Source organism: Delphinus delphis, chromosome 21 (assembly GCF_949987515.2).
Source record: "Delphinus delphis chromosome 21, mDelDel1.2, whole genome shotgun sequence".
Taxonomy (NCBI): Eukaryota; Metazoa; Chordata; class Mammalia; order Artiodactyla; family Delphinidae; genus Delphinus; species Delphinus delphis.
The window spans coordinates 5,014,886-5,042,438 of record NC_082703.1 but is presented as its reverse complement, the minus strand read 5'-3'; the positions used below and the strand labels follow the sequence as shown (position 1 = coordinate 5,042,438).

General features: G+C 36.6%; 2 protein-coding genes across 4 annotated transcripts in view; both read right to left on the bottom strand.

The window, feature by feature from the left end:
• ADAM2 (ADAM metallopeptidase domain 2) overlaps positions 1-2,202 on the bottom strand; it is a 79,185-nt gene extending 76,983 nt beyond the window's left edge. For all 3 annotated transcript variants that reach the window (XM_060001527.1, XM_060001529.1, XM_060001528.1), the window contains exons 1-2: positions 2,148-2,202; positions 1,493-1,569 (exon numbers count right to left, since the gene is read on the bottom strand). In XM_060001527.1, coding sequence (XP_059857510.1) covers positions 1,493-1,569; positions 2,148-2,202 — 132 coding nt within the window. The remainder of the gene's footprint in view (positions 1-1,492; positions 1,570-2,147) is intronic.
• A 46-nt stretch (positions 2,203-2,248) lies between these two features.
• The window catches only part of LOC132417716 (A disintegrin and metallopeptidase domain 3-like), a 125,990-nt gene continuing 100,685 nt past the window's right edge, over positions 2,249-27,553 (bottom strand). Inside the window, 6 exon segments of the mRNA XM_060001493.1 lie at positions 2,249-2,473; positions 14,073-14,241; positions 15,166-15,222; positions 17,728-17,836; positions 17,839-17,892; positions 26,944-27,058. Of these exon segments, the coding sequence (XP_059857476.1) occupies positions 2,249-2,473; positions 14,073-14,241; positions 15,166-15,222; positions 17,728-17,836; positions 17,839-17,892; positions 26,944-27,058 (729 nt within the window).

The window sequence follows — 27,553 nt, the reverse complement described above, 5'->3', positions numbered from 1 at the left end:
TCTTGTAATCTGAAAAGTGTTAATGTACTCTAATTTTTATTTATTCTGTGTTGTGATACCTGATCTCAGTTCATCTATGTTTAATATAACCTCTTTTCCAGATTTTTTTCTCTATTTTCCAGGAATTCTAATTGCTCTTTACTTAAGCCTCTAATTCTCTCCTCTTTTTCCTTGAGCTGTTTATATGTTGCATCTGTTTAGTTTCTTCAGCTGTCTCTGGCTACTGTTAATTCTTGATTTTACTCTCATACTATATTTTTCATGTACAGAAGTTCCATTCAGTTATTTTTAAAACCTCCTAGTCTTTTTAAGTTGAATATTCTCTTGTGGTATATTCTTATTAATTATAATAATTATAAACATACACTTTTCATATTATGTTTGTTGCATTTGTTAAGTCGGTAGGTACAATAGCCTTATCAGTTCAAAAAATACTATTAATCCTTTATTATGTAGCCAGCACTGTTCTAGGCACTGGAGTTAGAGACATTAACAAAATAGTCAACATTTTTCCCTCATGAATTTGACAGTTGAGGACAGATGATTTTTTTTTTTACTTCTCTTATGAGAATTACTCTCATAGTATCTGGTGAAACCTGGTTGAAGATATTTCCCTCTAAGTAGATTCTGTGTACATTTTCTAATATGACCAAGTAATTCCATAGATTTTTCCATTAAAAAAACAAAATACTCTTAAAATGCTGTTAAATGTCTCACCTCTTTTTTTTCTATTTAAATGATTTAAAGTTTTCATAAATATTCATTCCCTTATAAATCATATATTGAAAATTTTAAGCTTGTGATATCTGTATTAGTGTGACAACTAGGTAGCTGATAAGGAAATATTTGCATTCAAATTATCTAAACATTTACTACCAATCAAAAAGAAAATTAAGGTGTGGTGTTTTAAAGAAACACTTCACTTCTTTAGAAATGATTCTAGAAATTAGTAAAACAGATAAGAAACTTTCTAATTAATTCAAAGAATAAAAAGGAGAAAACTAATACCTGAACCAAGATACACTAAGATGGCATAAAAAGAATTCTTAATGATGAACATATTTTCAATCAAGACATAAAAATTATTCATACAACACTTCATTAAATCAAATGATTGCCATCCCCTATAGGGATGCCATAGGCTTACTTAACAACTACTAAAAATCCTCCAAATATTGTATGGTGAATGAGTGACAAGAGACTGTAAATGGATCAGGTCAGGTATTATTCAGACGCTCAGGAGGGAAAGAGATTTAGAACCATTTAGATTTAGATGGGCCTTGGGGCTTTGATAATAAGCATCACTGCACCATATTTCTATGAAACATTGTTAATCTTGGTTCATTTTCAAAAGGGCTCTTCCATTTAAGAAAAATTGGGTATAAATATAAAATTCAGAAAGTGTGCAGAGATGAAAAACACCAGGTTTACTTATTAGGAACAAAATAGTCACATGCTTTTTAGTTTGTGAAAAATGTTAGGGCTTAATTACGTATGTTTCAACTCCTCCACTTGACGTTGACCGTATTTTCTCTGGAACTGTAATTTGCACACGTAGTCTTTCTGAATCTGCAAGGTGCAAAATGTTTTACAGGGGCAACACTCACCACCTCATAGCTTCCTTCATTATTTCCTCATCTAAATCCATAATATTCTATAAGTCATCCCTCATTTTTACTCTTTTCAAATACCCTCACCTCAATACCCACTTCTTTCTAGAATTACAAATCTTTTAAAGAGAAACAGGTATACTACTTTAGAAATATTGCCCTGTGGGCAGGTTCTGGTAACCCTGGGGTAATAGGCCCAAGTGCTCTCAGAACAAATAAAGTCAGGTCCTTTGGACCTTCCAACTACAGAATCCAGATATCAGAAATGCAGAGCAGTATATGAAACTCTAATCTTAAGGGATCTACTCAAGCCACGGCATCTCCCATCTTTACTACGGTCCCAAGAAGAGTGGGAAAGACCCTCGCAACCAAAGTGGATTTTGATTGGGAAAGGTGGCAATGTGGGAGTGGATTCGGGCTTACACAGTTGGAACTCCCACCAAAAAAACACTTTTAAAGGGATATCCAGCCTCTCAGAGGGAAACAGAAAGGAGACCTGACATTCCCTAAAGGTCAGAAGAGGGTTTTAGTACTTACTATCGTCTGTCTGAAGCCCGATGAGCCCCAGAAGCAGAAACAGAAGGCACCACATGGCTGGACGTCCTGGATGGCAGCCCGAATAACGGCCGTACGCTTGACTACAGGGCAGTTGGGGGCGCGAGGAGACCCCTCCTGACCGCACACACCGCAGGAGGCAGGCGGCTGGGAGAGCAGCGGAGGGTCGAGAGGCTGCCTGCTGTGCGCCGTTCAACGTGGGCGGCCTTGGCCGCTAAATCTATGCAGGAGGCTTTGACGCCTTGTGACTCCGCTTTCCGGCTAAGAAAGCGCAGAATCACTTCCGAAAGGCAAGGCTGAAGAAACAGCTAATGAACAGGAAGATTCATCTACACTTAAGTGAACTTTTATGTAATATATATAAATATTTATACTACATATGTTATACATTTATGTATAAATATATAATATATATAGGCACTGCTCAATATTCTACTGAACAAACCAGTGTAATTAACACCTAGATTCAGATCCAGAAATAAAATATAGAACCACTAAAGCTGCCAGATTGTCCCCTGACAATCACTACTTCTAACACCATAGATTACTTTTGTCTGTTTTTGAACCTATATAAATGGAGCCAATCACCATGTATTCTTTTTATGTTTAAGTTTTTTTAACATGATGATTAGGAGATCCATCCACGTTGTGAGTAGCAATAGTTTTTTTTTTTTCCCCTCTTGTTGCTGTATATCACACATTGAATATGTCCATCTGTTTTTCTATTTTACTATTGATTAGAATTTTGTTCATTTATAGTTGGAGCTATTAAAAAACATATTTGGCATAATACCTTCCAGGTCCATCCATGTGGTTGCAAATGGTATTATGTTTGCTGAAATAAGTCAGACAGAGAAAGACAAATACTGTATGTTCTCACTTATATTTCAAATCTAAAAAATAAAACAAACAAATGAGTATAACAAAACAGACTCACAGATACAGAGAACAAACTAGTGGTTACCAGTGGGGTGAAGAAAAGGGGGAGAGGCATGATAGGGGTAGTGGATTAAGAGGTACAAACTTCTATGTATAAATTAAATAAGCTACAAGGATATATTGTACAGCACAGGGAATATAGCCAGTATTTCATAATAACTTTAAATGGAGTGTAATGTATAAAAATATTGAATCACTACGTTGTACACTTGGAACGAACATAATATTGTAAATCAACCATACTTCAATTAAAAAAAAAGTTTTGGATCACTGAAAATAACCAAAAACCAACCATGTTTGGCTATTTTATTTCCTTAATTACTATCAATTTTTGATTCTTCTATTTTGAGGCTATGTTACTTTTAAAACTTTTTATTTAAGCATAATATTCTCTAGGCCCATCCATGTTGCTGCAAATGGAAGAATTTCATCCTTTTTATGGCTGAGTAATATTCCATTGCGTATATATGCTGCATCTTCTTTATCCATTCATCTGTCATGGACACTTGGGTTGTTTCCATGTCCTGGCTCTTGTATGTAGTGCTGCTATGAACATCGGGGTGCATGTATCTTTTCAAATTAATTTTCGTCTTTTCTGGATATATGCCCAGTAGTGGGATTACTGGGTCATATGGTAGTTCTATTTTTAGTTTTTTGAGGAACCTCCATACTGTTTTCCATAGTGGCTACACCAGTTTACATTCCCACCAACAGTGCAGGAGGGTTCCCTTTTCTCCACGTCCCCTCAAAAATTTGTTATTTGTAGACTTTTAAATTCTACATTCTATCAGGTTTGAGGTGATATCTCATTGGGCTTTTGAGTTGCATTTTTCTAATAATTGGCGATGTTGAGAATCTTTTCACTTGCCTGTTAGCTATTTTGTATGACTTCTTTGGAAAAACGTCAATTCAGGTCTTCTGACCAATTTTTGACTGGCCTGTTTGTTTTTTGATATTGATTTCTATGTGCTGTTTATATGTTTTGGATATAAACCCGCTGTTGGTCATTTGCAAGTATTTTCTCCCATTCCATGGGTTGTCTTTTAGTTTTGTCAATGGTTTCCGTTGCTGTGCAAAAGTGTTTAAGTTTAAATAGGTCCCATTTGTTTATTTTTGCTTTTTGCTTTAGCTTTGTGAGACAGATAAAGATAAAATACTGCTATAAATTATGTCAAAGAGTGTTCTGCCTAGGTTATCTTCTTAGAGTTTTAAGGTTTGGGGTCTTACCTTTAGATCTTTAATCCATTTTGTGTATGGTGTGAGGAAATATTCTAATTTCATTCTTTCACATGTAGATGTCCAGTTTTCCCAGCACCAGTCTTTTTGAGCCCCATTCTGCCACATCTCTCTGACTTCACCTGGAGAATATTCTGTTTCTAAGGGCTCATGAGATTAGATTGGACCCACCCAGATAATCTAGGATAGTGTCCCTACTTGAAGGTCCATCACCTTAATGACTTCTGCAACTTACCTTCTACCATGTAACATACATATCCACAAATTCCAGGGATTAGAGTGAGGACGTCTTTGAAGGTCCATTCTGCCTACCACCAAAGCACTGGTATGGGACGTTAGGGAAGGGATGCATGCCAACACGTGTGAGTCTGTGAGCTGGTTACTGCTCCTGTAAGATAAAACTAAATCCCACAAGCAGCTCTTGGAAATGCTATAGAATAGGGTACAGCAAACATTTTCTGTAAAGAATGAAATAGAAAATAGTTTCAGCTTTGCTGAAATAGTGTGCCATATGGTCTCTGTTGCAACCGTTACCAACCAAGGTTCTTGGTCTCCTTAATCAATAGAAATTGGTCAGAGGCCAGACAAGAAATTCAGGCAAGGCTTTATTGGGGGCCCTGCTGCAAGCAGAGGTGGGGGAGTGAAAACAATCAACAGTTTCCCTTGCTGGCTCGCTCCCTGAGGTGGGGGTGGGGGGGCAAGCTTGTTCCTTATATGGGGTGAGGGTAGGGGTGTGTCCAGGGGTCAGGCCAGAATGGTGGCTTAGGTGGTTTGCTCACCCTTTAGGTGGTGTTGTGTGCAGGGGTCATGCACAGTACCCTGCTTTTGCTCCAGGCTCTTCAAAAGCGGCAGTTGGGTGTTTCTTTTTTGGGGTCTTTTTGTATCTTTTGTCCAGAATTTGTCCCAACTCAGCATGCACGCAGTTATTTTCAGTCCCATACAGCTTCTTTGTATTTTGTTGCTCGAAGACAGATTTGTCCAAGTGGAAGCACTGCAGCACTGCAGCAAAGGGCCCCAGGTCCCAGCCTGTCTTACAGCTATTCAACTACCTTCATATCTATCTATTTACCCTCCAAACACTGTATCACAATAATTGAATATGCCCAGCTCTGATAAAAGCCAGTCCCTTTTTTTACGTACCAGATCCTCTCCTCTCTAGTTTATTCCATGATTTTGCTCTTAAGTCTTCATTATATCCAACATCATCATCTTTCCCCCATTTCTTTATTTCTAAAAGTCGGTAGACAATATGTAGTGTCTCCCCAAAATAAAATCCCTTCTTTGATCATAAATTGTACCTCATAATCCCCAAAAGGTTGTCTATGTTTACCATCTTCATTTTATCACTTCCCATAGAGTTTATCAAGTTCCTTAAAAAATAATCTAAAATATAGATTGGGATTTTACTGAACTTATAGATCTCTTCTGGAAAAATTAGAAATTTTATAATAGGCATCCATTTTCTTAGTGTTTTCCAAGACTGATCATCCTGATGAATTTTTTGATGTTGTTGTTCTAATTGTAAACTGATTCTGTTGATTTAAGTAGGTAGTTAATCATAATTTCTGCAAATGAGGGCAATTCTTTTTCCTCTTCAAATCTTTCCTCCTTTTTATTTCCATCAAAATAATAGTCAAAGCTGCCAGTTCTTTGTTATATTTTTAAGCAAGATTTTAGACATCTTTGCCTTGGCAATAGATACTACAACAACAAAAACAAAAGTAGTATTATATTTTATAAAATATTTCATAGTCTTCATAAATATTTAAATTTTCCCTCTAATTCCCTTGAGTAAATATTTCATTATCATGAGATTTACCACCTTCTGGAGTCTTGTATCATTTGGACAAATCTGTGATATCTCTTCAGGCACAACATACCTTTCCAACTTTTGAAGTGGAACTGAGTATAAAGAATAAGAAATTCACCATGTCTTGTAAACAACCTCACAAACGTATGTGTGAAATTAATTCAAATGAAAAACAAGGCTTATACTGCTTCATGATTCATTATGCATGTAGCTCTTGGACAGGAACACTTGTGGATGTCATCATATGTTAATCTTAACTTAAGGCCAAATAATTGAGCTATAATAACTAAAAATCCCTCCAATGTTATTGCACCTGGATACTAAAATAAAGAAGATTGAAGAGAACACCATTATGTAAGAAGAAAACAAAAGCAAGTAATGAATTAAAACAGTTTTGATCCTATAAAATTTTATAATTTAGTACTTTATGTTGAGCACATATTACACTTTATTTTGATAAATCTTTGATACAAATATCCATACTAGTTAATTGATTAAGAAGCATGAAACAATGGAAAAAAGTAATTAAACTACCAATGTTCTCTGGTGAAAAATTTGGCATGCCCAAATTCCATAGCCTTAAACACACTTAGTATTTCTGATGCAATCAATATAAAACACATTTATTTAACTTTCTTATTAAATCAAATCATTCAATTTGCAAAACTAATTCAATATACATACGTGTCAGGCACTACAATAGAAAATAAGAATATAGTGGCATACTGGGGACTTCCCTGGTGGTCCAGTGGTTAAGATTCAATGCTTCCACTGCAGGGGGCACGGGTTCAATCCCTCTTGGGGAACTAAGACCCCACATGCTGCATGGTGCAGCAAAAAAAAAAAAAAAAAGAAGAAAACAATATAGTGGCACATGTGAAAGAAAGGGACTGTGTCCACACTTGGAGCTTATATTACAGAAGAGGAGAAAGAAAATTAATAGGAAATTAATGACAAACTTCCCCAATATAAAGAGGTCGTGAAAAGTGCTCTGAAGAAATGGAGTGCTCGAATAGAGAATTTTGAGGAGGGGTGTGACCATATAGATAAGATAGTTAGAAAAACCTATTTGTGGAATTGATGTTTTGGCTGAGATAGAAAGTTTGGGAAATGATCTAGCATTTTGAATAGCAGTAGGGAACTTGTATGGGAACCTGTTCAAAGCCTGTAGTGTAATGAGTGAAGTGAAGGAATGACAAGATGGAAGTTCTAAATATAGGCAAGGCCATGGTAAAGAAATTTAGAGTGAGATATTACCAAAAAAAAAAAAAAAAAAAATTGGGGGTAGTATACAGTGGCATTTCATATGATTTAACCTTGATAAATAAAATGATACTTTTCTCATCTTTCTAATCATTACAAGCTAAATTCTTAGAACTCTTAGAACTTCTCTAATTTTTCTATCTCAATAAAAATTTATAGTGAGTAAAATTTAATTTATACCTAAAAGAAAAATATTGTGTGTATGTGTGTGCATGTGTGTGAATGAAAACATGGAATATTATCTAGCACCATGGAAAAATGGGTTAGTAGTTACCCTGTCCTGTTATCCTATAAGAGCTAAGCTTGACAAAAAGGGAAAATCCCAGTATCAGAATTTGAAAGAAGGTTAAAGACAAATCAGAACATGAGAGATGATATCTGGCTAACCACCAGGTTTTTTGTTTTTTTTTTTGTTTTTTTGCGGTATGCGGGCCTCTCACTGTCGTGGCCTCTCCCGTTGCGGAGCACAGGCTCCGGACGCGCAGGCTCAGCGGCCATGGCTCACGGGCCCAGCCGCTCCGCGGCATGCGGGATCTTCCCGGACCGGGGCACGAACCTGCGTCCCCTGCATCGGCCGGCGGACTCTCAACCACTGTGCTACCAGGGAAGCCCTAACCACCAGGTTTTAAGGCAAGATGTAGGAACCAGAAGCTGGACTTCTAGTGCTCGCTCAGAGAAAGGAAAAATAGTCTTCTACTTTCATATTTATATAGTTGAAAATAAATCCCCTGGATAAAGACATGCTACCGAATAAAACAAGTCCTTAGTTATACTGTGAAGGAAGAGAAGATAGAAGACCTAAATGTAAGAATTGAAGCCATAAAAGTCCTACAAAGGAACATAGGCAGAAAACTCTTTGACATAAATTGTACCAATTTTTTTTGTGGGGGGGGGGGGGATCAGTCTCCTAAGGCAAAATAAATAAAACCAAAAGTAAACAAGTGGCATCTAATTAAACTTAAAAGGTTTTGTACAGCAAAGGAAACCATCAACAAAACAAAAAGACAACATGTGGTCTGGGAGAAAATATTTGCAAACAATGAGACCAACAATGGCTTAATATCAAAAATATACAAACAGCTCATACAATTCAAAATTCACAAAACAACCGATTAATAAGTAGGAAGAGGATATAAATTGTTGTTTTTCCAAAGAAGATACACAGATGTCCAACAGGCACATAAACAGATGTTCAACCTCACTAATTGTTAGGGAAATGATGTAAATCAAAACTGGAATGAGGAATCAAATCACCTTATGCCTTTCATTTTTTTTGTTTTTCTTGCGGTACGCGGGCCTCTCACTGTTGTGGCCTCTCCCGTTGCGGAGCACAGGCTCCGGACGCGCAGGCTCAGTGGCCATGGCTCACGGGCCCAGCCGCTCTGCGGCATGTGGGATCCTCCCGGACCGGGGCACACACCCGTGTCCCCTACATCGGCAGGCGGACTCTCAACCACTGCGCCACCAGGGAAGCCCACCTTATGCCTTTTAGAATGGCTATTATCAAAAAGGCAAGAAGTAACAAGTGTTGTAGAGGGTGTGGAGAAAAGGGAGCCCTCATACACTATTTGGAGGAATTTAACTTGTAGCCACTATGAAAACCAGTATAGAGATTCCTAAAAAATTAAGAATGGAACTACCATGTGATCCAGCTGTTCTGCTTCTCGGTATTAACCCAAAGAAACTGAAAACATTAATTCAAAAAGATATATGCACCCCTATGTTCATTACAGAATTATCTATAATAGCCCAGATAAGGAAACAACCTAAGTGACCACTGACAGATGAATGGATGAAGATGCGGTATGTATACACAATGGAATAGGAGTCGTAAAAAAGATGAAATCTTGCCATTTGTGACAATATGGTTGCACCTTGATGGTATCATGCTAAATGAAATAAGTCAGGTGGAGAAAGACAAATACTGTATGATTTCACTCATATGCAGAAAAAAATAAATTAAGAAACCAAACCAAAGCAGAACAAACACATAGGAGAGAACAGAGTAATGGTAAGCAGAAGGGAAGAAGGGTGGGGGATGGAAACTAAAAATTTGGTGGTGGGCACACTGAAAGAAGTTGAAAAATGTGGTACACATGCAACTTATACAATGTTAAAAACCAATGTTACCTCAATTAAAAAAAAAGGATATTGGACTCAATTCTGCATGAGACAATAAAAAGCACAATTCTTCAACTCTGTGCCTATTCCAATGTTAGATTATAATCTGTTGAGGAAAGGGAAAGAAAACGTTGAAATGGAACCTTAGTGTATCTTGTTAACAGTTACTGTTAGAACCGTAAAAAGGAAGATTTAGAAATGGGGAGGCCAGCAAGACAAACTCAGAAGGGAAAAGTGACACCACTGCAGAAGACAGAACATGTAATTGTCTTTGAATTTTCTGACAAATATCTTAAGCTACTCACGCTCAAAACCTAACTCAACTTCTGCCTGCCACTCACCCACACGTTCCTTTATCCCAGTACACTCCACAGCAAGGATGTGTTACACCAATAGTCGCAAAAATAAACTCTGCTCAGGTCTAAAACTTGGACCTGCTAGGTGGTAGTACTCCTGGGAAACTGATCCTGAGAAATTATGATTAAATAAGGCAGGACAGTGATCATAATGGCCCCAAATAAGTTAGTGGCAAAGGGGGTGAGGGAAAGTTATGGTAGAATCATCCCGATGTGTATTATTTTTACCACAGAGTTCACCCACTTAAAGCACACAGGTGAATGATTGTAGGGTTTTTAGTGTATTCACAGATATGTGCAACCATTACCACAGTCAATTTCAGTTCCCTCATCTCAAAAACAAGTCCTCTACCCTTTAGTTATTACCATCACTCACCCCAGCTTTTCAATCCCCACCCCCACTAAAAGCAGTAAACAACCACTAATCTTAGTCTCTCTAGATGTCCATGTTCTGGATGTTTCATACAAAGGCATAATACGTGGTTTTTGTGACTGGCTTTAGTCACTTAGCATAACGGTTCCAAGGTTCATCCACGTGGTAGCAATATCAGTGCTTCCTTTTTGTGGCTGAATACTATCCCATTGTATGGACGGACCACATCTCGTGTATCCATTCATCATTTGCTCATTTGGAGAAAGAAACTCTTGGTCTTTGTGATGAGATGCTCCCACCCCTGACCCAGGAGCACCTTCATTTATATGGATGGAAATTCTGTAGGTCCTAATTAGACTCCAGGTAGGCTGATGGATCTCTAACCCACAAATAATGCTTTGAGGTGTGCAGAAGTGCACCCATCTCAGGAAGAGGGAGATGAAGAGAGGGGGCACTGAAGCAAGAAACTGTCACCCAGAAAAGCTCAGCTTCAGTCAGGAAAGAGCAGCAAGTCTGGGTTCCTTCAAAGGACAAAGAAAGATATATTCTAGAGCTCAATTTCCACGAGGGCAGGGAAGTATCACCTGGAGACAGAACAGTTATCTATGACCAGGAACTCAGTGTGAGCAACTCCTTGAAGATGGAATGGATGCTAGTGACTCTCTGAGGGCTCTGGGGCTGACCTTGTGTAGCAACCCTTCCTCTCAATATCCTGAAGCTTGGAATGGGTAGGGGATGAGAATCATGAACTATTGCAGAGGTGCAGATTCTAGGTGTCCTCTCTTGAGATGGGAGCGATTAGCAGGGCCATGGGTATCTGAGGGCAGTCGGTGGCAGGAGTGCACAATGGAAAGTTTTCCGTTGGGATGCAACAGCCTCGCAGGTTCAAAAGAGGCCAACCTGCTTATTTCCTACTAGAGGATAATGGCGGTAGAAGGCCCCCTGTGGGTCCTCCTGGGCACAAAAGGCTTTCCGTGTCCCCAGCTTCCAGTTTGTCGGAAAAAGGCTTTCAGCTTCCTAGACCTTCCCTGAGCTCCAAAGGGCGTATTCAAACAGTTACTAATCAGGGAAGTGAGGGAAGGCAGGAAGAAACGACAGTGCAGCATGGGGCCTGGTGCCGTTCCTCCTCGGGGATGTGCAGAACCATCTGACGCGTATGACTGAGCTCTTCAACAGGAACTAGGGCCCCCTCAAGCCAGATGCAGGAAGTCACTTGAGGCTGAGCACAAGCATGTGGACCCACACTGGCAGGAAAGGCTGATGACTGAGATTCCTGGAACAGCGCCCTGTTACCTCACCACCAACCAATCAGGGGAAGGTTCCATACCCTGCAGCCCTTGCCCCAAATTTTGCCTGTAAACACTCTTCCCCAAGAGCCATCAGGGAGTTGGCATTTTTGAGCACGAGCTGTCCATTCTCCTTGGCTGGTCCTTGCAATAAACCTTAATCTGCTCCAAACACTGACGTTTCCCTTTGTTTGGCCTCGGTGTGCATCGGGCACACAAACTTGGGCTCGAGAACAGAATGAATCGACACAACGCGACATACTTTCACTCACAGGATTTACTTTTGTTTTTGAAATTGAAAGCTTTAAGCCATCACAAAAGGAGAGAAAAGCAGATTTTTTTTTATTCTTGAACCAGCCCAGTTAATGGTGTGTTTCTTGGCAATATCTTTTCTCCAAATTATGGCTTTTGACAGTATTGTTTAGTTACCATTCTAAAAGAACTACAGAAAAAAGAAATGCTACATTTTTAATGGTTAATAAAAGCTGTCTAATTTTAATATAGAACTACAGGTATATCAATTAATTAATATAAGACAGTTGATACTGTCACAGTCTACACCTGTGCTCTACAGAATCTGTAAACGCAAGTTCTTTTTGTTTCTTTGGTTTGATTTTTTCCAGAAACATTTGTGATAGCCACATTAAAAGGAAATGCTATAAACTGCTATTTATATATGTCTCATTTACACGGACTCTATGTTTCACATGGATCAAAGAAAGTCATGAACAAGGAAACAGAGAGAAAAAGAGCAATACAATATGTGAAGAAGGAAATAATTGCTCTTTTCTCTATTTTTATCTAGAGGAGGAGAACTCCCAACAGTCCTCTGTGCGTTTCCAACAGGTGTCCCACACACATGTTCAGAACAAACTCCTTCTTTACTCCCCTCCACTTCATGGCTCCAAAACCAAGCTGCTTCTCAGCTGCTGTACAACACGCCGTTAGTAAAAGCTGTCATGATCCACTGTGTCAGAAATGTTCGTCTTTGTAGTTCTCTTTTATTCTAACCCAAATACATCTATCCAGTCACCACTTCAACCAAGTCTACCCATTAGGTCTCTGAAAACTGTATTGTTCTTTCCGTCTTAACCAGTCCTGCCCTCATCACACTTTTCCTGTGCATTCCATTTCACTAGTCTCCAGTTCTGACTGAATCTGACTGAATTTTCTCCTAATTTATCCCTGTGAATTTTGTAAAAAGCACACCATAACTTGCTAAATCCCTCCCTTACCACGTCAAAAATACTTCAACTACGTTCCATTCATCTATGAGGAAATGTAACCTTTTAATCGTGGCATATCAGACACTGGTCCTGGCTCAAAGTTACCTAGGCAGATTTTCTCCTTCAACATCCGTACATTTTAAAATAAATTTTTAAATATATTAAGAGCACAAATTTAGACACAGAGAGGTCTGGCTTTACATGGTAGCCTAGCTATCTTCCTGCTGTATAGCAATGAACATCATTTAAGCACTTCTTCTTACACTCTACAGCCAAACTCTCAATTCATTCTGTTGGTTCACCTTCAAAATTTATTCCTAAGACCATCTTTACTATCCCTGGTCTGAGGTAACATCCCTTCTCTCCTGGATTAGTCCTGACATTTTTTTTTTTCATTGTATCATTCATGTGCTTGAAAAGCTCCTGCCCAGGTATATGCATGGGCTGCTCTGCCAGCTCTATGCCTAAGACAGACTTGGTTTACAGCTGGAACGGTAAAGCTCTCTCTTTACCTGTGGGAAAGCCTGAATATCTGGTTTCACTTTTTGCTGAGATAAGGGCAGTGGGATTTATGATGGGCTTTTTAAAATTTAAAATAAGGAACCTTGAGATCTTGTGCCTGAGGCATCTCTCTGACCCACAGTGCTTGCCTGCACCCTCTCTTGCTGTACTGTATCCTTTGCATTTAGATAGAAGCCTTCTGTGAGCTGACGGTGATGTCAGGTGACTTCTTTCAAATATCTAAACTAGGTCATTATTTGTGCCTCCTCCAATTCCTTGCTGACACATCACTTGCTCCCTAGGGCCTACTCAGTCAGCCACATTTAAAGTTGCCACCCAGTTCCTCCTTCAGTGTCAACTGCCCAGTTAGCCTCACTTCTCTCATCTTCCCCATAAAGAATCACCTTTCAGTACCAGCTTATAAAATATGTTTATCGGACGAATGTGTCCAATTCTTGAGGCAAGACCTTAATATAACCATAAAGTACTGGTGGCAGGAGATGACTGTGAAAAATAGAAAAAAGTGTAAAAGAAAGCAAGATATTGCATTTACGAATTAAGACTTGGAGAAAGCTGGGGAGATGCGTGCTCACTGTACCGCTCTAGGAGAAAATGACTGAAGTTGTATGGAGGTGAGAAGTTCAGGTGAAGACACCCAGCATGATGAAGGAACTATGACGGAGAACATGAGAAGAAGACAGCCGAGGGCCAGAATCTTCACCTAAGATGCGGGCCTTTAGTAAAGAGATCAGAGAAGAGGGAGAGGGTGGTCTAGGCAGAAATAAGACTACTTTACATTGCGGACAGGAGTCATAAATGATTTGCTTGGTGGCCGATAAGGAAACAGAGACCCACTGACTTTTTTCTCCATCAAAGTCAGATGTGGCAGGTAAGTAAAGAGATGATCTCGGGATCTCACACTTCGATGAGTTTTTGATTGTTTTCCTTTACTTCCAGGGATAAGTCTAATATGTCAAATATCACGATTTCTTTACGCATGAGTTAGAAATTTGAACGACATATACAGAAGCCTCCTTTATCCTAACTGACGGTAAAGAATTGTTCTTCTGCCTTGGAGGGTGAGTGCATTTAGCATTTGCCTGGCATCCTCTAGGTCCTCAATAAGTGTAAATTCCATTCCCTATCGCCAGTCTTGTATCAGAAAATATGTGGCAAAATTGCAGAGTTCTTAAGAGCTTCAACCTTAGTGTCTGGTTGTCAAACTCAAACTCAAAAAACTCACTAAAATTCTACACATGTGCGGAATTATTTACATTCTTTATGTCTGTTTCCTTATTTCTAAAATAAGGAGAACACAATGTTCTGTGGCAGCCTGGATGCGAGCGGAGCTTGGGGGAGAATGGATGCATGTACATGTATGGCTGAGTTGCTTTGCTGTGCACCTGAAACTATCACAACATTGTTTGTCAGCTATACTCCAATACAAAATAAAAAAGTTTAAAAGAAGTAAAATAAGGAGAACAATAAACGGGGAGTTAGTGAGGAATAAATACAGGTGTTGGGAGAAAACTTGTGTAAACCTCTCATTTAGAATGTTAAATCTACCAATCAAATGCATGATTGCACATAAATATTTTAAGAAAATATTAAAAATCCCTTTGAAGTCATTTCTTTTTACAAAGATGTTGGTTAATAAATCTGTGGCTAATGTGAGTTAACGTTAAATGTTTCTAGATAAGTATAAAATAAAATTAACATCAAATGGTTTGTTTTAGTCTTTGTTTTAGTATATGATAGCAACAAATAGAAATCAAAATGATGAAATACGGGAATAATATCTTCCTTATACTGAGGTACTGTTAAAAATATTGTTTTAAGTATTTAATGAATTATATCATTTTGTCAATAGTTTGATTCTTTTACTTCACCTTTCATTGTAAGACTGGTTGCTGTTACTGTTCCTACTGCTGTCTTCTGATAGAGACCTGTTTAAAGAAACAGAATTATTTTTAAGGTTAGGAAACACTGTAATCTTAAAGTCAAGAAAAGTAATGAAGCTAGATTTGTCCTAATTACTCAATTAATATGTACCAATATCCACTTTGCTTTCTATATGCCACTCAGGGATAATATATTGTAGTGCTTGTTTTTTTTTTCTAAGGTTAGCCTAACTTTTAAATATGTTAAGCATTTTTAAAATTTCAAACTAAAAATCCATCTATTACTTTTCTCTATTTTGTCTACATGGAAGACTGGATGAAATATTAAAATATCTATGATAATGCTTCTCCAATTTAAACAGATAATTTACATGTAAATTCTTAAATTATCATAACTTCAGTTATATGATTTCTGTCAAATACCTACATGAATACTTCTTATTTCACTTCTGTTAATGAGGTCCTTAATGAGGCCTCCCTATTAGCTATGCTTAGTTACACTTTATGGTATTTATACAGCCTCCATTTATTCTTTGGCTCCTATACACACTCAGCTCCTGTTGAAGAGGAATGTCGTGGTGTAAAGGTTCCTACTAAATGGCTACAATTCTTTGTTCACAGATGATAAAATCAGGTTTGAACACCTAACTCAGGATTATAAATCCAGACAGAACACTGGCTGAAATGAGATACACCTGCACAGTTATTTCCTTCTGTCTCTTGAGAAAATGAACTAACAGGCACTGGTTTTGGCAGATTACTGGGATTTTTACTTGAAAATGAAACTAGAAAGAGTTGAGATAGGTACTCTGGGCCATGTGTAAGCAGAGCAGTCATCTTGGAGAGAATGGACATGGACAAGAAGAGACGATGTCAACCGTAAAGGCTTTGGGTGATGGAGACAATGGCCTAGCTCATAACCATCCAGTTCATTATCACCCTTTTGTGTTTCAGCTCTACATCATTTCTTGCCCTTGCAGCCCTGAAACCATCTACTGCTGCTCTAAAATTTAGGCTGTCACGAGCAGACTTTGTTCTTTATGATCAGTGGTACCTTACTCTAGCATCTCTTCCCAAAGTCAGGTCGAGTTCTTGCAACTATTCAGATTTGTCCAAGATGTCTTAAGTAAGAGCACAGGAAGACATGCCAGATATCATTCAATTAAGTCAGTTTATAACAGTTGAATGATTGATGAATCATGCAGAAGACTACCCTGAATTACCTGGTCGCTGCTATCTTGTTCATAAATAAGATTAACTAACTTGGGAAGTAGAGGTGTTGACTGAAATTTTATATAATTATTTTGTCTCTGGCTACACAAATGAGAAACAAAAATGACTTCCTTTACAATGAAGAAACGAGACCCACCTCTTTACCCTTGCTTCTGCATTCTCATTTTCCTAAATATTCACTAAGCAAATTGTGGCTTGTATGTTGTTACAGTAAAGAAAGAAGCAGTATGAAAGTGAAGTAAGTCAGACAGAGAAAGACAAAGTGTGATCCCACTTATATGAGGAATCTACAAAAAAAACCACCCTTACAGATACAGAGAACAGATTGGTGGTTGCCAGAAAAATGGGATGAGGGGGCGGTGAGCAAAATGGATAAGAGGGTCAAAAGGTACAAACTTCCAGTTGTAAAAAAAACAAGTCATGGGGATATAATGTACAGCATGGCGACTATAGTTAGAATAAGGAATTACACTCTTGAAACTTGCTAAAAGAGTAGATCTTGAAAGCCCTCATCAGGGGAAAACCAAATTTTTGTTAACTATGCATGGTGACAAATATTAACTAGACTCATTGTGGTGACCATTTTGTAATATATACAAATATCAAAGCATTATGACATAAACATGAAACTAATATGTCATATGTTAATTATACCTCATTAAAAAAAAGACCTAATCAAGCTCTGCTCTACAAAAAAAACACAAGAAAAACAAACAAACAAAAAAAAACGGAAAAGCTGCTCAAGTGCCTTAATTCTAATTTTAGAAACACATGAGTGATATTATGTGTAAAATGGGCAGTATCCTATGTGTGTTCTCTCCCTCATTCTTTGCCATCTTATATTTTCTCAGTTTCCCCGTATTCTGTACTTCCCTGTCTCTATTAATCTTCACCTTCCTCATTCTATGCTGCCCTCTCTCTATTAATCTTCACATTCCTCATATTCTATGCTTCCCTGTCTCTATTAATCTTCACCTTCTTTATTCTATGCTGTTCTGTCTCTATTAATCTTCTTGGCACAAGTGAATGTCAGTGCAAGGAAACAGGGTTGCTTGGGAAGTAGACAGACCTTCTAAAGCAGTTACAGCCAACATGGCTTGCTATTCGAAAGGTACTGAGGATTTACTGAGTTACTTCAGTTGTTCCTGGGCCTATATAAACACGAAACTTACCCACCTGCCTGAAATCTGAAAAAAATTTGGTATGTTTCTGAACATTTACCCAATCCATCCAAGAGTCCCTACTTATAATATTCTGAATAATATTTGAATTTTCTCCTAAATCATTTTAAATATTAAAGATAATGAGTTTACTCACCCTTCACTTACTGTGCCCTCTCTGTCCCAAAATATCTTCATTTTATTCCATTTAAGAGCAATGATGGGAATTAAAATGAGGAAAGGCAGGAAAACGTAGAAACTGATCACAGTTGTGCTTTTCGAGAAGCACCACGTCGTTTTACCAACATGTCTGTACTTTTACCTGAAAACATAAGAGTACCTTTTAACTTTTTCAGAAATGGTATTCAAAGCATATTAATAATTTGAATTATAAAACTTTGGAATTCAAATAATATAATCATAGAGTTAATAAACTTAAATTTAAATGTGTTTTCCAATATTCTGTGACTATGCCCCAAAGTGCATTATATATTTCTGTCAAATATATATATATATAATTTATTTTTAACCTTTGTATGTATATTTAATATTTATTTATGTGCTACTTTCTAATGTATTTTATTCTATCATATTCCCGTCTATGAACTGCTACTTAGAACACATTAGATTGATATTTTCATCTAATAGGTTCTTCCATTTTAAATATAGAGCAAAAAAAGAAAAGAACTATTTTAAAAATTATTTATGGAAAATTATTGATATAACTGAGGCTAATTAAAAAAAACAATAGTAGACTAGGTTAATTTACATAATAGATGTATAAAGTGATATTGTTTTAATTTTGACTGTACTAATTAGAAAAATAGATATTCCTCTTGGCATTATAAAGACATTACATAAAACTAGAAAACTAAATCTATGGAAACTTGGCCCAGTTAAGCAAAAGAAATAAACCAGACAATTAAAATACAAAAAACTATATCAAGCAATCAGAATTGCCACCAAAGCAACTATTGGGGATATTAAGTGTAAATGAATTTAATGCCCCCTCAAAAAGACAAAAGGATCCGTGATGTTGAAACACACACACAGTCCAATTATATGTTGATTAGAAGTAATTTACCTTAAAGTGATTTAGGAAGTTTTATGTATTATAAGAAATAAATTAGCAAATATATGCAAAAATACTGAAACTAATCAAACATGCAGCAGTCTCATGCTATGGTAGAACTCAACACTTTATAGCTCTCCTTTCCTGGCCTCACCCATCAGAAAAGGTCCATTCTCCTTTAATCCATCTTTACTAAAATTATCATGTTGCAAGTGGAGCTTCCTTCTCATGTGGTTAATTACTCCAAAGACTGATTAAAGAGATCACTATTAGATTACCTGGGAGATATCCATTGCTCTAAGGAAGAAAGATGGGGAGCTTCTACTTGTGGGCATGATGAAATTTTTCCATTAAATGTGTCAAATAATAAAAATATGAAACAGGATAAGACATGAAGGAAATGGTTTCTGGAAGTCAACAGGAAACACAGAACTAAAATATCTGAAGAAAAGAAAACATGATGTTGATTTTATGGAAATACAATTCTACCTATGGATAATTTGCTGATCTCAGAACAGAGAATTGGAGTCCTAAGCAAAGTACATCATTCCCATGGAGCAGAAGACAGAGCTCACAGCAGAAGAAATGGTGGGAACCTGAAGGGTGCAGCATTGAACAGAAAGTTGCTCTGAAATTAAGGATTCCAGAACTGTTAAGGGGATCCTTGCAGGTGTCCTTGGCAGAAGGATAAGGAATATATATGTGTATATATACATACATAGTATGAGACAATCTGAAGCTAATTAGACAGCAGCTCTTACTGGGGTGAGAGTGGAAAAGAGATACCAGAGTTTGAGCAGTAGTGGTAAAAAGAGCACCAAGAAGATCCCAATTTCTCCACATCCTCACTGGTACTTGTTGCCTGTGTTTTTTATTATAATAGCTATCCTAATGAGTGTGAAGTAGTATCTCGTGGTTTTGGTTTGCATTTTCCTAAGATGTTGAACATCTTTTCATGGGCTTTTTGGCCATTGGTATATCTTCTATGGAGGTGTGTTTATTTAAATCCCTTCCCTTTATTTATTTATTTATTTATTTAGGCTGCATTGGGTCTTCATTGCTGCACGCGGGCTTTCTCTAGTTGCGGCGAGTGGGGGCTACTCTTCGTTGTGGTGCGTGGGCTTCTCATTGCAGTTGCTTCTCTTGTTGTGGAGCACAGGCTCTAGGCGCGCGGGCTTCAGTAGTTGTGGCTCAGGGGCTCTAGAGCGAAGGCTCAGTAGTTGTGGCGCACGGGCTTAGTTGCTCCACGGCATGTGGGATCTTCCTGGACCAGGGCTCAAACCTATGTCCCCTGCACTGGCAGGCAGATTCTTAAGCACTGCACCACCAGTGAAGTCCCTAAATCCCTTCCCATTTTTAATTGGGTTATTTGTCTTTTTATTATGGACTTGTAAGTGTTCTTTATATATTCTGGATACAAGTTCCCTATGAGATATAATATTTACAAATATATTCTCCCACTCTGTAGTTTGTCCTTCACTGTCTTGGTTGTTATCATTTGCAGCACAAAAGTTATCAATTTTGATGAAATTCAATCAGTCTATTGTTTCTTTCTTCACTTGTGCTTTGGTGTCTTCGATAACACAGCCTATGCCAAGGTCACAAAGATTTACTAATATGTGTTCTGAGTGTTTTATAACCTTAGCTCTTACATTTAGATCTATGATCCAATTTCAGTTAATTTTTGTGAACCTTGTGATGCAGTAATCTAACTTCGTTTGCATGTGGATATCTACTTGTCCCAACACCATTGTTTTAGAAGACCATCCTTTGTCCTTTGAATTGTTTTGACATCTTTGTCAAAAATCCATGACTGTTAGCATGAAGCTTTATTTCTGGACTCTCTCTTCTATTGAACTAAATATCTATCCTTATTCTTGGGAGAGTACTACACTGTCTTGATTATTTAGCTTTGTAATATGCTTTGGAATTGTGTTTTCAGTTTCAAGTTTTCTTGAAAACTATGTTTTCAAGATTGTTTTTACTATTCTGTGTTGCTTGAATTTCTGTAAGACTTTAAGATCAACTTTTCAGTTTCTGCAAAAGAGACGGCTTGGGTTTGTTAAGGATTGTGTTGAATTTGTAGATCAATTTTGAGAGTATCTGGAGTAATAACAATATTGAGTCTTCCAGTACATTAACAGGAGATGTCTTTACATTGATCTACAATGATGTAGATCATTCTTTCAATAACGTAGTTTTAGCTTTCAGTGTATATCTTACACTTCTTTCCATAAAATTATATCTAAACTTTGTATTATTTTTGGTGATGTCATAAAATGGAATTTTTGCCTGACAATTTTGCTTTACTGTGGTAAAACACTCAACACATGAAATTTATTACTTTAAATATTTTTGAGTGTACAGTCAATGGCATTAAGTACATTCACATCTTTGTGCGTCTATTATTACCATCAAACTCTAGAACGTTTTCATCCTCCCAAACTGAAACTCAATCCTTTAAACATCGATTTACCAGTCCCCCTTCCTCCAGCCCCAGGCAACTACCTTTCTACTTTGTCCCTATGAATTGACTACTGTAGGTACCTCATAAAAGCACAGTCATCCAATACTTGTCCTCTTGTGACTGGCTAATTTTAGTTAGCATAAGGTTGCCAAGTTCCATCCATATTGTACCATGTGTCAGAATTTCATTCCTTTTTAAAGCTAAATAATTTTCCATTGTATGTATATACCACCATATGGGTATACTGTTGATGGACGTTTGAGTGTTTTCACCTTTCGGCTATTGTGAATAACGCTGCTAAGAACATGGGTGTCCAAATATCTGTGAGTCCATGCTTTCAGTGCTTTGGGGTATATACCTAGATGTGTAAATTCAGGATAATATGGTAATTCTATGTTTAATTTTATGAGGAACCACCATACCATTTTCCACACGGGCTGCAGCACTTCTACATTTCCACCAGCAATGCACAGGAGTTCCAATTTCTCCACATTCTCATCAGAACTTGATATCTTCTGAAATTTTTAAATAATAGCCATCCCAATAGGTTTGGATTAGTGTCTAGTTGGAGTTTCGACCTGCAATTCCCTCACAATTAGTGACGTTGAGCAACTTCGCATGTGCTTATTGTCCATCTGTGTATCTTTTTTGAAGAAATGTCTATTCAGGTCTTTTGCCATTTTTAATGGGATTTTATGTTTCTTTGTAGCTGAGTTGTAGGAATATTTTACATATTCTACATATTAATTTTCATCAGATATATGATTTGTGAACATTTTCTCTTATTCTGTGGGTTAGCTTTTTCCTTTATCAATAGTGTCCTTTGATGCACAACAGTTTTTAATTATAAAATTCTAATTTATCTACTTTTTTCTTCTGTTGCCTGTGCTTTCAGTGTCATATTCAATAAATCATTTCTAAATCTAATGTTATGAATATTGCCCCTTTTGTTTTCTTCTAAGGATTTTATAGTTTTAGCTCTTGACATTTAAATCCTTGATTCATTTGGAGTTAATTTTTTTTAAGGTGTAAGTAAGGGTCCAACTTCATTCTTTTGCATATTGATATCCAGTTATCCCAAAATTATTTGTTGGAAAGACCATCCTTTCTCCCCTTGAGTGGTCATAGCATCCTAACTGAAAATCATTAGACTGCATATGTGAGAGTTTATTTCTGGACTCCCTATTTTTTCCATTGGCAAATTTCAGTTTTCTAATTTTGTTGCCCAAGTAATATATCAACTTTCAGGAAGGTACAAAAGAGCCCCTCCAGGGCTCTTGTTTTTAAACTTTATAATGGTGGTGTTGATATTGATCATCCAAATGAAATCTCATACTACAAGTCATCAGAGTGGACGATGCTATCATAATTTTCCTCCAACTGAAGAATCAATGAATGAACAGAATATTTCTAGTAACAGAAAGGAAATATGATATTCTCATCCAGTTAATCATACTTCAGCATGTAATATTTTGTCACAAATACCTAGAATATTCTGTATTGTAAAGAAGATCTAGGATAGTATCTTTTCACCTTTTATTACATTTGGGCATGAACATTTACTTGATATGATTCACAAGTGGACAAATATACATGCAAAGTTGATTGAAAGGAGTTAGATGATGTAGGAGTGATAAACAGTGATTAATCATTTTAATTGGTGTTTATAAATATAAAATTAAAATATGTTCTATTATAGTACAACATTATTTACAGTAGCTCTAAAGAAAGTGAAATAACAAATATGAAATAATAAAATGTACAGTATCTGGTGAAAATTACAAAATTATGATGAAGGAAATTAAAGAAGACATATAAGTGGAAAGAAATACTGTGTTCATACACTGGAAGATTCAATAGTAAATAATAAAAATGTGAAACTTCCTAAATTGATCCATACGTTTAACACAATTTGCATCAAAATCACGGCAAAATTTTTTTGTAAACATAGACAAGCTTAATGTATATGGAAAAGAGAAACCTTAAAATAGCCAAAACCATTTTGAAAAAGAAGAATGAAATGGGAAGACTCACTGTTCCTGCTGTTCAAGATTACCCTATAACTACAATAGTCAAAACAGTGTAGTATTGGTGGAGGGAATGACACATAGATCAGTGGAACAGAATAGAGATCTGAGAAATACATCAACACAAAAATGTCCAATTAATTTTTTTTTTTTCGGTACGCGGGCGCGCAGGCTCAGCGGCCATGGTTCACGGGCCCAGCCACTCCGCAGCATGTGGGATCTTCCCAGACCGGGGCACGAACCTGTGTCCCCTGCATCGGCAGGCGGACTCTCAACCACTGTGCCAGCAGGGAAGCCCTGTCCAATTAATTTTTAACAAAGATGCAAAATCAACACAGTGGACAACAGACAGCTTTTTCAAAGAATTGTGCTAGAACAATTTGACACCCATAAATCGGAAAATTAATCTCCTACCCTTTATAAAAAGTAATCAAAATGGATCATGGACTTAAATATAAAACATAAAACTATACCTTTATACAGATATCATAGCAAAAAATTTCAAGACTTAAGACTGACAAAGAATTCACATACTTGACACCAAAAGCATAGATCCAAAAAGGAAAAAAAAAAAGAGCTTATCAAAATAAGAATTGGAAAAAAAAACCTTTTGGTCTGAGAAAAAAACACTTGGAGAGAATATGTTCAAATCACAAATCCCACAAAATAGATGTTTGTGTGAAAACTCAACATTTAATAAACAATACAATTAACAAATGGGAAAAAGATATGAACAGACTTTTCACTGAAGTGGATATGCAGGTGCCAAATAAACACATTAAAGATATTCAATTATCATTATCCATTAGGGAAGTACAAATTAAAAGCACAATGAGATATTAAAACACACCAATAGAATGGCAAAAAAAAAATAGTGGTATCTTCAAATGTTGGCAAGGCTGCAAAAAACCCATTCATTTATCACTGGTGGGGATGTCAAACAGTATATAGCCACTCTGCAAAAAGCTTGGCAGTTGCTTTAAAAATTATAAATGGCTTACCATAGACACAGCAGTTTCACTCTCGGCCATGCTTCCCAGAGAATTAAACATTTATCTTCATGCAGAATCTTCCACACAAATATTCATTGCAGATCTATTCATAATAACTAAAACTTGCCATCCACACAATGTCCTTCAATGGGTGAATAATTAAACAAAATATGCTACAGACATACAAAGGAATACTAGTCATCAATACAAAGGAATGAAGTGAGAGGAAAAGACACCCTCAAAAAGATACAAACTACATGGTTCCATTTATATGACATTCATGAAATAACATAATTAGAAAGATGAAGAGCAGTTTAGTGGTTGCCAAAAGTTCGGAAAGGGGAAAGAGGGAATGAGTGTAGCTATATAAAGGAGTAACAATATCAGGGAATGAGTGTAGCTATATAAAGGAGTAACAATATCAGGGGCCATGTAGTGATGATGCAGTTCTATATCTTGATTGCGATGGTGGGTACCCAAACTTGAACTGTGGTGAAACTGCATAGAACTAAATATATGCACATGTGAATGCATACACACACGTATACACAGATAAGTGTATGTATACTGGTGAAATGTGAATAAGGTCTGTATATTTCATCAATGTCCATTTCCTGGTTTTGCTATTCTACTGTAGTACTGAAACATGTTAACATTGACTGAAGCTGAGTAAAGTATTCGTAAGACTGCCCTCTAAATTTTTTTGCAACCCTTTATGAGTGTATAATTATTTCAACATAATAAGCTAACTAAAAATAACAGTGGGATATCATTACACATCTAAAGCTGGCAAAAAAAAAAAAATCAAACAAAACCAACAAAAACGACAATACCAAATGCTTGTGAAGTGTGGATCATCTGTGCAGAGTAACTGGGACTCTCACAGATGAATGGAGGGAAGGAAAATGGTAAAGCCACTTTGGAAAATAGTTTGGCTGTTTCTTAAAAAATTAAAAATACACTCATTAAAAAAAATACACTGAGTAAACGATCCAGCTATCTCACTTATAGGTATTATAGTGAGAACTTATATATAGACAAAAGTGCCTAGGTATTTACTCATCAAAAAGTGAGAACTTAAATACAGACGAAAGCCTATGTGCACGTTTACAGCAGCGTCATTCAAAATTGCCAAAATCTAGAAACGACCCAAATACCCTACAATGTGTGAATGGATAAACAAACTATATAGTTCATCTTTTCAATAGGAAGCTACTTAACAGTAATAAAGAATGAACTATTAAAACATATGCCAATGAGAATGAATCTCAAATGCATGTATGCTGTTCAGAACATTCTGGAAAAGGCAAATCTATAGTGACAGAGACGAGTCACTGGTTGCAAGGAACTGGCAGTGGGAGATGAATACAAAGGGCAGCAGCCAGAGGGAGGATCTGAGGCGATGGACCTGTTGTGCATCATGACTGTGGTGGTTGGAACGGAATACATACATTTTTCAATACTCACAGAACTATATACCACAGAGTGAAGGCTACTGTGTGAACATTTTTTAAAAAGCAAAATATTCTTAATAAAAAATAAATATTAAAAAAGAGACAATGACTAATAATTTTTTCAAAATTTCCAGAAATACACGAACCTATATATTCAAGAATCTCGCCAAACCAAGCAAGATAAATTCAAAGAAATACACATCTTGGTAAACCACTACGGAAAATCAAAGATATAAAGTAAGTCCGCAACTCAGACAAGGAATGAAGGAAGCATTATATTATTGGGATGAATAATAAGAATGATAGCTGCATTCTCATCACAAAACAGAAGCCAGGATACAATGGGATTACATCTTTAAATTGCTGAAAGAAGCAATTCTACTTCTAGTGAAAATACCGTTCACAAATTAAGACATTATGAAAACATTTTACAGACAAAAGCTGAGACAATTGATCACTACAAGGTACACACAAAAAGAAATACAAAAGAGAGTTTTACAGGTTGAAAGGAAATGAACCCACACAGAAATTTGAGTGTGCTGGAGGAACTGAAAAGCCCTAGAAAATGGTAAATAGGTTGGGATAAATGTAAATATTTACATTAAAATTCTTTAACATTTCATTGGCTATTTTAAGGCAAATACAATGCTCTATTGTCAGGTTTACAACATATACATAAATAAAATAAATAAAAACAGAGGCACAAAACAGAAGCACAAATGATGGAAAGACCTTAATGGAATTACAGTGTTCTGAGAGTTTCACATTGTGAAGTTTAGAAAAATCAAACATGCTACAGTTGTTCACGAATGTTCACCAAATAAATTAAAAAAAGTTTTGTGCCATCTACTATCCATATACTTTGGATGTGGAAGACTTTATTATCTTTACCTTTCAGTAGTAGAGTTAAAACTTGAAAGAGGCAACTCTGCTATGAACTAGCACATCACAACAGTTAACATCCTTGGAATATACAGACTACATAATAAAACTATCACCTATTCTATCATTTAACTATACCTATCTAGAAAACTCTGTTGTACAAATAGAAAAGTTCTGGAAACCATTGTTAAAATTAAGAGAAGATCTGTTAAAGTGTTCATGTCTAGATTTGAATTTAAACCGTATACAAAATTTTGATTGACAATATGATCTAGAGCTGCACTGCCTAATTTAGTAGCTACTAATCACAAGTGACTATTTAAATTTATATTAAATAAAGTGAAATAAGATGGAAACTTTAGTTCCTTGGTTGCACTACCCACATGCTAGGTGCTCAACAGCCACACAGACCGTGGAGGTGTGTACTATTCCTCTAAGTGCAGACGGCTATGTTGGAGTACCGTGATCTGGATACTAACCTGACGTAAGCCAAAACCCGTCATTGATACTTCCTCCTGGTGATGAAGGCATTGGTTCACATTGTGGAGGGGCGTATCCAGCATCACAGTGACAGTTATGGAGAGTAGTGCAAACCTAAAGCCAAAACCAAATTTTAAAAGTGCGTTTGATGTATAAGATAGAAATTAAACACATTATTTGCTATTTTTAGTCAACGTAAATTATTAAAGTACTATAATTTAGTATATTATAGGTAGTTTTTTATATTAATGTGGAAAGCAATTCTTAAATTAAAAATTAATATAATATGTTCATGCAATATCTTTTCAAATGTCCCATAGATTGTCTCTTATTTATCTCTTGTACTTTTAAATAAAAGTATATGATATTCTGATACAACTGAAATGTCTTATTCTAGAAAGGCACAGGAATTATGAAGCTAGAAATTATAAAATAGTGGAAGTTTAAATATACTATGAATTATGCTAGTTCAAAAAAATTAGCCATGATAAGAGCCAATTTTTACCAAAAAAAAAAAAAAAAGGGGAAAAACAAAAGGGAGAAGTATTCTTAATCAGACATAGATAGCAAAATTTATTTGGCCAGAAATAGGAAGGCTAGAAAATATCT